Source organism: Phalacrocorax aristotelis, chromosome 10, assembly GCF_949628215.1.
Source record: "Phalacrocorax aristotelis chromosome 10, bGulAri2.1, whole genome shotgun sequence".
NCBI lineage: Eukaryota > Metazoa > Chordata > Aves > Suliformes > Phalacrocoracidae > Phalacrocorax > Phalacrocorax aristotelis.
Genome location: NC_134285.1, coordinates 13,198,692 through 13,212,034, shown reverse-complemented (window position 1 = coordinate 13,212,034; position 13,343 = coordinate 13,198,692). Strand labels below are relative to the sequence as shown.

General features: G+C 39.4%; 1 protein-coding gene across 1 annotated transcript in view; it reads right to left on the bottom strand.

Annotated features, from left to right (window-relative positions):
• The window catches only part of GRIN2A (glutamate ionotropic receptor NMDA type subunit 2A), a 180,759-nt gene that overhangs the window by 63,837 nt on the left and 103,579 nt on the right, over nt 1-13,343 (bottom strand). Inside the window, exon 3 of the mRNA XM_075106200.1 lies at nt 3,125-3,239. Coding sequence (XP_074962301.1) covers nt 3,125-3,239 — 115 coding nt within the window. The remainder of the gene's footprint in view (nt 1-3,124; nt 3,240-13,343) is intronic.

The following is a 13,343-nucleotide window of genomic DNA, read 5'->3' as shown; positions in this document are numbered from 1 at the left end:
GCACAGTGTTCCTGCAGCGCTTTGGTGATATTTGGGCAACATTTAACTCTGGCAAATTTACCAAGTTTCACTGAAACAAGCACATTAAGCTTGTCTTCTTAAAAACCTCTTTCCTGAGAACAGCAGCCCCTTTGCCTGTCAAGATTAGCAGCAAGAATATGAATGTTGATGTCAGAAGTTTGAGTAGCTGCTTTAGGATCTGTCAAAATATCTTGCTGGATGCCTGCCCAAAAGTGATTTTCAGTCTTCAAACTATTATCATCCAACCAGCTTTTTTCAGAATCTGATATGGGACAAATCCCTCAGTCAACCCCATATACATGTGAAGTTACCGCTTCAAAGTTTTGATACTGAGTCACTTGTAAAGGAACAGGAACTTGTTTTCCTGGGGATAAGATGTATGCTCTTCAGCTATGGTTGAATGAATTTTCTATAACCTCAAGCCTCGAGTCAAGCATATCAATTTTGAGACCCAGGAGAAACTGTATTTAAGTAAAAGCAGATTATTACACTAAAACCAAGGGAAAATTATTTTTATTACTAAATCTTTTTTTAGGAGAATAATGGGTAAAAAATTCTCCACATAAATCTCAATTACTCTTTCTCACATAAATAATAAAGTAGCTACTCGTGATTTCTATGTACATTAGTTACATTACAAGGATTAGCAGGCTGTTGCATTGTCAGTTTTTCACATGAGTAAATAATTTAATTAGATTCTAGGACTTGATGTTTTCCATATAGGATTGAGGATATTTAGTAAAACTTCAGTATAACAATTCTGTGATACTCATTGCGATACCGTAATTGGAATTAAAAGCATGTGCCTGCCTGGAAACTCAGCACAGGAGATGTTAGATCTCAGATGAGTAACTTTGACAGTTTTGAAATTGAGCAAAACAGCACAAGGAGAAAGGAACAAGGAGAAAGAAACTCACTAAGAGATATGGGGTGAGAAATGCAACTTAGAAAGAATGTCAAGATGACACTAGAGGGGTGTTTGAATAAACCAGGGGGTGGGCAAGGGCCTTCTCATGTCTCTAAGTCAGAGGAACTGTCCTATTATTTCTGAAGTGCACGGTGATGCTCTGCTGATATAAATGTGGGGTGCTGTGAGATAGCTGAGAGCTACATCCAGCTTGCCAGGATAATTGATTAGTCAGTTTATTTGTCTTCATCCACAGAGGCAGGGATCAGCTTGTGGTCAGGAGAATAATTCTGGTGGTGACAGCCTGTTCTTGGCCGCCTTTCACTTCTCCCCTCTGACATAATTAAACCTGGCCCCCTTCCCACAGTCCTACGATAGAGAAGCAGATACAAAAGCTGCAGCTAGGGGCAGGCTGTCTCTACCCAAGCAACTCATCTGGCTTGCTACCAAACGCGCTCTAAAGCAAAGAGGCAGGTACGAGCAGATGCATAAATTTTTTTCTGGGCAGGAGCCTTCCTTCAGTCACTTTTTTTTCCTTCTAGAAGCCCCTCAGACACGACAATGAGCAGGAAGAGAGTTACCAGATGGAGAACTGTGCACAGACAACGTAAGCATCAGCCTACAGAGAGCCTTGTAGCCCAGTGCAGCAGGTGGAGCGTGCACTGCTGCTGTAAAACATGCACAGTTAGATAGAGCAAAATCTGCACTAAATCTTCCATTCACTTATAGGCGAGTCACTTGATGGTTAAAACAGGCTCAAGTTATTTCTTGGAAACAAAGTTGGTTCATATATCCAGCATTTCTTTGCTGCTGTTAGCTCATTTTTCAGTAACACCAAATCTATCTCCCCTTGTCCTTTGAACGGTCTCTTTAGATAAGTTTCAAGGTACAAAATATATGAAATTACTATACCATAAGCATTGCTGGCTGCCTCTCTAACCATTTGCTCCCGTTGGTGGCTCATACTAACATTCCCTAATAGTATAATATTTTTTCCAGAATGTTACATGTGATATGCAGACTGTTGAAGAATTTTAAAATAGGGCAAGAAATTTTCATAATGGTTACTGAGCAAAAGACTTCTCCAAAGATTCAGATTGACACATTCAGATAAGATTAAATTTACCCAGAGAATTAAATTTGCATCAAATGAACATAAAGAAATACATAGCATAATCTAGGACTATTCTATGTGTTTCTGCATGACTAGAACATTTACTGAGATGTCCTTCAGTAATTCTTATTTTTGTCATTATTACTGAACATCATGAAGAGTCTTGCAGTCTTACAAACTGGAGTTTTAAGTTGATTTTATGGGATCCTAAAACTATAAGTTCATAGATTTCAGCATCACTTTAGTTATTGCAGGATCATGCTTTATGAATTTAAAATAAAACTGGTGGATGATACAGATGTATTTTTTCCTACCACCTCCTATTGCAAACAGTTTCTAAGGTCCCCTCTTTTTAAAGCATGGGACCACAGATAACCTCCAAAACTCAGAGCCAAAACAATCACAGACTGACACAGGAGTTTTAAAGGGAAAAAAAAAGCTCATTATAAACTTTTTCTTTTATTTCTTGCATATATGATTAAGCCTAATATTAAGACACTTTTCCTTCTAGTCTATATAGAGGTTTATGGTGATCACTTGCCTACCAGGACAACACAAGTCAAGATTCTGAATTTTTAGGCAAACATATCCTGCAATTTAACAGACATTTCACAGTTTAAAAAAAAAAAAAAACAACCAAGCAAACCAACCAAACAAAAAAAACCCCAACCTTTACTCTAAAATCTTTCAAAGAATACAAAACCAAGCAACTAAAAGGACTGGAGTTGTCAAGATACAGGAATCCATCCAAATTTAGGTAGTTAAGGCCCAAGTTTCTGGACATTTTTCAGTCATCCATTTTATTTTACTAAATTGTAAGAAGAAATGCAAGGCATGTTTCAAAGAAATCTTCTGAAATCCATGTGGCTTATCTTCACTGACGTGTTGCTTTCCCTGTTAAAACTCCTTAGACCTACTCAGAATAAGGTAAAATTATCTTTTCTGAACTGTTGTGACAAACCTGCTAGAGCAGAATATCATCATTGACATCCATGACGTTAATCTGTCTACTTGTCATTAATAGGGTTCTACAAAGTCTCTCCTGTCTCCTCCCACGTCTTTTACCCAGAGGTAATGCTCACCTTTTCCCATTCACGATCGTTGTTCAGTACTATCACCACCAGCCTGGGGTGTGCCTGATAACCATCTGCTGTGAAGGACAAATCTTTACCTTCCCAAGTCACATTCATCATAAACCTAGAAGGCAAGGAAAAAAGTTCGTTGAAAAATTAATGAGCTATCCAGCAGTTAATGAGCAAGCTAGTTCAGTTATCAGAACCACTGATGAAATACATGCACCAAATCCTGCTAATGCTGTGAAAAACCTGTTTGCAGCATGGGGAGTGAGCATCTCAAGGCAGTCCATAGCAGAAGACAAACAGAATATTATTTACTTATGATTTTTAATGCAGACATCATTTTTAAAGCAGCTCCCACATTACGTATGACCAGAAAAAATCTTTCTGGCACTTTGCACAACCTCACCAGTTTTTCAGGACCATTTTAAATATGTCTACATCAGCTCTGTATGTAACATTATACTATCGTCTCGCCAGAGTAATACGTGGAGGTAAGCACTTCTACTCTGGTTTCCCCTGTTTAGACCTCCAAGAGTCCTATCAGCCCTTCCAGACAGTGTAGCTATACACAGTGTCTCTGTTACACTTGGATAAATTCCGCTAATGTCTTCAGCCAAAACCAGACATGAAAACTTTGAAGGGGTTCATAATATTTCTGTTCAGTAATTTCGAAAAGAAAAAAGATATATGGTTTAAACTTTTTTTTGTTTAAGGTAATTCTCAATGGTTTTCAAATTATATATAAACTAATTAGCACCTTGAATAGAAAAAAAAAATTAGGGGGATTCAGAAGAATTATTTTTAAAATGTATTTGAAAAGGTCGGTTCAATCCCAACATCATCTCTACCAAGTCATTGCTCTGCCCTGGACTGTGCCACCAAGGGACACTTATGAACTCTGGTAAAGAACACGGCAGGTGGCTCCACACACACCAGCCATGGGCCAGAAGCACCCAGCAGCCAGACACCGCAGTGGACCCGATCTGCTGTGGGGTAGGGATCTCGTACTCTACTTATCACCTTAGAGACATCCTTCAACTCTACAAAGTCCTATAGCATTTCTAGCCATAGATCTGCCCTGAAGGTCTTAAATTCCTTATTGAGTTTATACCAATTCTAATATACTCTTCCTACTTTCTCCATTTCCTGATTAGAATGCATAGTTTTTAATTTCTAACCATTGCTTTCCATTCATCACGGAACCGTGTACCTTCTTTTCCAAAGCATTGTCCTGTCATTGATTCAGAAATGGTGGTATTCCGGCCATCTAACAAACTTGACTTTTCTCAAAAACAATTTTCTCTTAAACTTTTCTACAGATTTATAACATAAATCCATATTTATATTTGCTCCAGTTCCACAAAGCTTAAGTGTTTCTCAGTAAGAACAGATTGTTTCTACCACTCCAGGGTCAGAAAGAGTGATGAGAAATCGCGGTTTTTATTTAAAGTGCAAATACAGGGAACTTACTGCCAAGAGTCTGAACTACTGCATGCAGGTCAAGCTCCCCAGACTGTGATATTGAAAAAATGTATCATTTCATACACTATTTGAAATTCCATCAGCCAAGAAAACCACTCATGAAGGGGAAGAGAGTGAAAGGCTGGTATTGGCATTGGTGCTCTTTGGTTGTGTTGGAAAAACGTCAAAACTTCAGACTGTCAATGTGGTCCTGACAGGGCTATCCCATGGGTGAGAGGCAAAACTGCAATCGAAAATCTTGGAGAACCCATGGCACTTCCAGAAGACAATGTGCCCTCCACCCCATATCCAGGGTCTGAAGTTAATTACATTGAATTGCACTGAATTCTCAGTGTATTTTATTGAAAGAAATTCAGTCCAGGCTTTCACCTAGGTGTTCTCCTTCTGGAATTGAACTCAATGCCAATACCACTCCATCCTGCAAACAGATGTGTTTTTAAAGGGCATTAAAGTTACTTTAACTGTTCTTCCCGTATTGCTCTGTAATGTTTCACCCACAAGAAACTGGTACTGGTTTACATGTTTGTTTGTAGCAGTAATAGTAGCATAGCCTCCTGGTGAATCTGACATAGACAAAATTCTTCAGCTCCACATTCAAAGGGGAAGGCTTTGTACTGACATAGCTGCCTGAAAATCCCAATAGCAGAAGCACACTAAATAAAAGTATATAGACTCAGAAGAAATAATGGCCTTGTATCATAACAGCTAATAATTAAATGTACGCTGCCCTGAACAGCCATATTAACATCATTCAGTACCAGTTGGACAGCAATTTGTAAATTAACCCATCATAAGAACTCATATTTTGTGACAGACTTTCGGCATGAAAATTTTCCCCTTGGCAGAATTTGCTTTTTAGTTGAACTAATTTCCTGTGTATTACATTTTTTTATCCAGCACTGAAAGAGCTTCCTTGGCAATAGAAAGCTTGTTTGCTGCCTTGAGAGGAAGAGGCAAGCCACCAAACAGAATTTGCTTGTGCATACATGTAAGAAAGCAACAAAATGTTCACTCACTGCTGAAAAATAAATGCATTGTGACCCAAGGAATGGAATGCCCAGGAAGTCACTGCAAGGGGAAAACAAGGACATACTGCAAAAACATGCACTACTTGTATTCGTACTTCTGCACCCTCCCTCAGAGATTCCCTCCCAATTCATACACATGAACTAATGCCCCCGCAATGAACACATCATCTTACAGGGCCAGGCAGAAACCACCTCACTTCAATAAAACTGAAAGCCGAGCATTTCTTCTCCTCCTAAGGGCTGGGCCACAAACATGCATGCTGTACTACATCAGGATTTTGTGTCCAGTTGGGTTTTTAATTATGTAGCCATTGGCGCTTGGATTTCAGTGAAACTCTTATTTTACGTAGTTTGGTAGGATCACTACCCTGATTTATTTTGGGATTAACATGCAAATGCCCTAGCCTAGAAGCTAGTCAAGGGCCATCACAAGATGCAGTGCTGTAGCTGCAGTGATGCTCAAATGCTCCAAAAAGGAATATGAACCACAAATCTGAACTGAAAAACTGAACTCAGCATGTGAATTTACCAGGCATTTAGTAGCGAAACACATTCTGCAAATTAAAAAAACGAGTCCCTAATCTGTAAAAGTCTCTTAAAATTGTACTGTCTGAGTCATATACAAAGGTATCAGTGAGTGACATGGTCTGATTGCGGCAACAAAAAAGAACTTCAAAGAAATTCCTGTTTTCCCAAGCACATTTTTCTGTACAAAATTCATCAGCTGCCTGTGTTCTTCAGAAACCAATGCCTACACTTTACATTCTCTTTTGAACTGTCATTCTTCCTTGACGAAGGACAGAAGTCCTGCTCTGCTTTTACTGGCCAAGATCCTAAACGATTTGCCTTTAGAAAAAACAACCATGTGCCGTTTTTGTTCCCAGTTCGGAAGAGTGAGGCAAATAAAGTATTTATATCATATATTATTCTTATGGAATTTTAAGTTTTCCCAAGCTTAATTCTGTGCAAGGTGCCTTTGGCTTCTGAATTGGTCAAAATATATTTCTAAAGCAGTTTCGGAATTGCATATTCCTGTTCTTAACTAAATGAAGTGCTTGATTATTTGAGCTCGTTACTTTAAGGGGGCAATTCAGCATACACCTTGGATTAGTAGTTAATCTGTTTCATACTTCGTTAATGCTATAACCTTTGCAAAGACACAATAGCAGGAGGCTTGTTATGGTATTATTACACTGAAGTCTTAATTAGCTTTTTGCAAGCTGAAGTTTGTAAAGAAGATTCCCCAGGTGATACATGTATGAAAAATGGGATATTTGGCAGGCAGAAGTTACGCTATTCTCACACTGAATCCAAAATAGGTTTTTATCATGCGAAGAACCAAGCCTCAAAACACTTTTAAACATTTATACATTTCTTTTTTGCTGGTCACCTTCCCCAACAAAACTGAAGAGAAGTGTTGAAACACCACAGCAGAGCACTGTTCCCATCGTTTTCATAGCAAGCCTTTGAAGCACCAAGGTTACAAACTACTCTCAAGGTTTGCAACTTAATTTTTATAGACTCAGAAAGATCAAGTAATTCAGATAAAGGTTCATATTAATGCCAAAACTGTGCAATATCTATCCATGTAAAAATTCTGACTTTATCCAAAAAGACAGAACACATTTGAATAAGGTGGGTTTTCCTACCCTGTAAATATTGTATCACAACTTCATTGGCTCTAATTTCCATTAACAAGTGGGGGAAGACTTTGCCAAAAGGATCAGACCTTAAATTTTAGAAGATGTCAGTATTTAGAAGACCATTTGCTAGGGTACAATATTGCAGAAACAGAAGCATCTTTCTGGCCAGTGTCCTTACAGAAGACATGGACCTTCTTTGCCCATCAGGTGTTTGGTAAGGATTTTCTATATCATGTGAAAACAGTCGAAATCCCAGCAAAGCCGCAACCACTCCTGGGGCAGAATCTTTGAGACTTTCTGCTTCTGTGTTATACAACAGCAAACATGTTTGCAAGCTATGGGATTCTTTTGATGTTTACCATATATATATAGACACAAACACACACGTGCAAGATATACAAGTGTTCCCCTAACAGATGCAAGGATATGAGAGCAAAAGCAAGAAGGTTTAGTGGATTCTGCGGTGCGCATTTTTTAAGGAGAAAAAAACCCAACTATGTAAATTATAAAGACCACTGTCTCAAACAAAGATCAGCCCTAGCCCTGGCTTCATATACTTCTTTGCGGGGGTGTGAGAAAATAAATGGTGACAAAATGAAAGCACAACACTGCACAGGAGAGCAATTCTGCGAAACCGAAGCAGGTGAAGTATTGCCTCTGGAACCTCAGTAGTGATGGTGCTCAGGGACGTCCCCACCCGGCAGTGCCCTCCACACGCTGTATCTCCGGGACGCCAGTCAAGGGAACGTCCTCCCAGATATTCATGTCCTGAGGATGGGCACTCTCATGCCCACCCCCCTGTGTTCCAGAAGATTCTGCAGCACTTTACAATTTATTTCTCCGTTAGAGCAAGATGAGCTTACCCTTGATCGCCCATTAAGAGTACTGAGCCGAGAAACTTAACCCCTTGTTTCTCCTTTTCAGGGTAACTTCTGGCATGGGAACAGGATAGGAATCAGTCCCTGAATCAGCTGTCTTCTCCAGGGGAAAGCCAAGCTGAGGGAAAACCCTGGCCAGAAGGCAAGGGAAATGTAGATGTTTGAGATTCATGGGGCTAGAAGTAAGTAAAATAAATGGAATACAATCTGGAACCATCCCTCAAAAACATTGTACAGCCAGGAGGGTCACTGCTGTAGACAGGATAAAACTAGTCTATGCATTGAAGCATTGGCACTCTGCACTTGCTGGGGCCAGACAGATCTACTTATGCTTAAAATAAAACTGAAGTACTCTTCTAGAAAGGTGCAAGGACTACAGCACTAAAAAGATGTCATACGTAAGAAAATACTTTTGCAAATATGTAAAAATTCAGGGCATCTAGAAAAGACCAGGATTTAAAAAGCTAACAGTTGTGTGTATATACATACACTGAGCCAGGAAGTGCTTGGAGTAATGTAATAAATTAAAACATTTTCATTAACTGATCCCTTAAAAATAAATGCATACAATGTAGTTGTGATAATTATTATACATATGACAAAAAAATGCTCTCACCAAAAATAATACAGTAAAAAAATTTCCTCTTCTCCCCTTCAAATTATTTGTTTTGATGTTTTCTCCATTTTTCTCAATTTCATGCTTATTTTCTTTCCATCTATCCACTGAAATATGAACCTGCAACTGTCTGTGCTAGGATCAAATTGTGTAAGTGAGCACAATTAGTAACAACAGCTGCTTTCCTATAGAAAGGATCGTTTGGTTTCTTCCCTGTCCCCTTCTCCACTAACCTCTTTTCATAATATTACAGGATCTAGTAATAAATTCCCAGGGTTACCTTTAAAACCTTCACTCTGGTGGATGTGAGAAACTGCTCCAAGCTCCAGCCTGGCAAAGGGCGCAGCGGGGGAGCCAGGGCGGAGGGGCTGCACACCATACAGGAATTATCTCTTTAGAAACCACATGGGTTGTGCTAACACCCTTAGCAAACATCCCGTAGTTTTAAAAGCAAGTTTAGAGACAGGAAGCTCAGACTGTCTTATGCCCTTTCTTCTGGTTGCTCTGATATTTACTCCTTCCTTTTCTTTTTGTTTTATAATGATAACTTTATACAGATCCAGACTTTAAAAAGTAGAAATTCAGGACTCATTTGGCTTAGGAACAGAGCCAGCTCTGCAATAACAGGCTGGTTTATTATTAGTGTAAAATCTACCTGGCATCCAGCTCCCAAACAGATCACTGGCTGGGAAAAATATAATGGGTATGGCAGAGGCATTAATAAAAACACATGACTCCTAATCTACCTCCAGAGAAGAGAACTTAGTTACTAGACCTGTAAAATAAAGCACTCAGCCTGATAGCTGCAGGTATCGGAAAGCCTGCGGGACTCCTCGCTGCCACGTTTCCTGCCCTCATGCTGCAGCCCAGATCAGATAATCAAGCTTGATAAATTCATCAGGTGCCATCACTGGGGGCTATCATTTTTTATTTTGTGCCTTCTTCACCATGGGGCAGTGTTTCAAACGCAGGACAACCTCAGGCAATGAAGAGAAAGAGCAGAGACTTATGGAAATAGAGGTTTCATAAAAGAAACTCTCCCCCTCCTCTCCCAAAGAAGGAATTTCCAAACTGAGATTTAAAGCAGATGATACACCTCACAATCAACATGTCATCTGGTGATATTTCTCTTTTCTCCAAACAGTATGAACCGGCCATTTTAATAATCGAGACAGCCAGCCTGTCTGGGCTTGGCATTCTCCCAGCATCATACCTAAAAAAAGCAGGAGTGAATCCAAATGTTTTCTTCTGTATCTTGTTGAGGCTCTGAACTGCTGAACTTCCCTTACTATGATTCTACTGTGAAATTTGAAAGATACTTATCAATAGAAACCCCAAGACTAATTATTTATCATTGAGAAGCAGATTTCCTGAAAACACCTATAAAATTAAGTCAAGGAACACTGAATGTGGAATATATAATGTGTGGTCTGAAGTACACAGAGAAATAGGTCTGAAATAGGTCACTATTAAACAAGGTAGCAATATCTTTTTCAAACAGTGAAGCTTTTTTTTAATATTATTTTATATCTTAAGCTACGTATGATTTTATTTTCTAAATTCAAATCCTTTGCAGTGATGCAAAGAGCCTCCTTTTCCTCCTCCTCCTCCTCCACTTCCTCTAGCCCTCGCTCTCCTGAATATAACTCTGCGACGACACCCTGCTTTGGAGATGTATCTCCCTAGGCCTTGAGCCAGCATGGATGAATAAAACTTTGGGAACAATATGCTCAGTGACTGTGAAAAAGGAATGGCATGCCAACTACTTGTACCTCCTGCCAGCTGCTCCTTAAAGCATTAGCTGCCACTGGGTCTGGAAAAGTCATTTTGCCCCAGTTCTGCCAGACAAGTGACAAAACTCTTGGGGACCCCTTCTGAAAGGGGGGCAAGGGGAGGGAGCAAAATTAGAAAGGCCCCAGATGCCTGGGAGGGTGCCGCAGGCTAGTGTCACTCATAAAACACTAGAAGATTTAGTGAGTTAATGTTATTAGAAGCAACATTTCATAACAAAAACCACTAATGTAGCTCCACCACCTCAGAAACATCCCAAACTTTTCCCCGTGAACCTGCCTAGCTTCCTGCAAGGGGATGGTGTCTGCAGCAGCTCCGTCTCCAAGAACCTTCACTTATATTTTGAATTTCAAGGCCTGCTTTCAGCCCTGAAGGTTGGCTCTGCTCAACTCCAACAGAAGTCATGCTTGTTCTCTTGTTTTAAAGTTTTTTTAATTATCAGAAAAAGGGGAAGATGTCCTAAAAGCCTCTAATCTGGTAACTGTTTGGTACCTTCTGCTTCCTAATCCAACCTAACCTGGGAGAAAACTGATACAGATTTTCTATGATTTCTTGAATCACTTCATCAGTAAATCAGCACCATGTCAGGATCTCTTGGGTGGACTGTTTTCCTCCACAACACCTTTGCTGCTGGTGAAGTTTAGTTTTACTCTCAGAGAAACGTGACAACAATTTCATCAATTCAGTTCCTGTTTAATGCAACTATATGGAAAATGCCCTCATATTACAGAAGAGGGGAGTTACAGCACATTAATTAAAAGAACAACAAATATTTAGCTGTTACTATTTAAAATCTGCTCATCAGCAGTAAATTAGACTTTGTGTATCCTGTGTACCAATCCAATTTGGTACTCCATTGAGTCTCCTGATCAGAAAGCATCCTCACACAAGTTAATGAGGTTACGTGGGATCCTGCCACTGACTAAGTTCTTTCTTGCCTTGATTATCTTTTATCATTCATTTTTTCATGTTGACAGTAATAACTTCTTGTAATCCTGGACATCTGAAATCAGCTGTTAACATTAAATCTAGGACTGGCAGCTTGGTCCTCATTTGGAGACACTTTCCTAAATATATTATCCTCCCTGGAAATCTGCTGTTCCCTGCACCTCTGTGGCCTCAGTGCTCCACACAAAGGCTTGCAGCTTTGTTCATGCCTTCAGCCATTTGGGTGCATCATCCTTGTTTGGATTTGTTTCCATTGAGCAGCATTCCCAGTAGCAAAGGAGAAGAATAAGCAAATCTAGCAGCATGCAAAAACTGAAACTTCTTCAAGCTTTAAAGTTACCAAAGTACTAAATTTAAAATATATTCAAATTAGCTGGTTCCCTCCACAACACGAGCAATGTAGGTGACTACTGAAACTTGGGTTACTGTTCAGATCATCACCCTGCATGCAGTGCACTCCTGTGAGGATGTGGTACCATCACAAAATGGAAAAGCACACAAAATATCCTGGAGAGTCTTAGACGAATGCAAATAATATTTGGTTTTCTGCACAGCAAGTATTCTAGTAGTGAAAAAGCATTTTCCTTCATATATAATCAGTTAAATAATAATACATCGTCATTCATACAATAAAACAGATTATATTTCTTTTTCCCAAGTCTTTTGACAGAATTTAAATTAACAAGTCCTCGCTAAATTGGCTGTTGATCTGTATGCAGGGAAAGATTAAACAGATTTGCTGGATTATTCATCAAACCATTGTGTCCACTTAATACCTGATTTTGGTCAAAAAAAGAGAAGAAAATCTATTTGTCATTGCTAAAAGCTGGAATCAAAATATTGAACTTGATGAATGAATATCAGGACTAGAGGGACAGCATACCCTTGCCCTCTGAAGAAGACGTCTCACAGCCATGCTGTAAGCTATCAGCAGCACAACAGCAAGGACGAGAAAATTAACTGTGCAGTAGGCCATGGAAAGACTGCAACATTAGGTAGCACATTTCAAACACTGTTCCCACTGAGTCCCCAGGTTTTTAAAGTAGGGTGATTCAGGGCAGGACCAACTAATGCATTTGTATCTGGCCCTTTGGATCTCACATTGCTCCTGCTCCCTGGCTTGGTGATGATTAATAAAGGAAACTGTGCTTGGGAAGAGTATGAAATGACAGCTGCCCAGAGCAGTTTGGACAGCTTTCTAGCCCTACAACTTCAGCAAGATGAGTCTCTAAATCCTGCATATTATTTGGTTGTATTTGGAAACTGAATGTAACTAAATGTAAACACCACATGGTAAACACCTGACTGCCTATGGACAGACACATCTTTCTGCTTTTCAGAATAATGACAAGAGAGCAACAGCTTTGTCATCCCCACCCATCCCTGTACAGATCAGAGTGGTTGGAACTGTTGCTGTGAAATGTATCTCCCAGGGTTATGAGTTTTATACACAACATGAGCAGAAGCGTATCTATTCACAAAGCAGCAGCATTTTCCATGACGACTTGCAGGGTTATTTTGTTTTGGTGTTTGTTTGCTTACATATTTTCCTTTTTTGAGAGAGAAAGCAAGCATTTGTTCAACTTAGTGAGCTGCTAATTCTATCTGCTGCACTAGTGCCAGTAATTCACACAATAGTGTTTTTCTGTCTTGGAAGAATCTGGGTCTTACACAGATGGGAAAAGATGATCTGAATCAATACATATATATATGTGTGTGTGTGTATATGTCTATAGTTTTTAAAGTGTTGAAAATTATCCCTGCATTTTATTTTAATTCCTTTATTCATAGGGAAAAAAAAACCTAGTTTTCCCATGTGTATCAGAAATAAACATT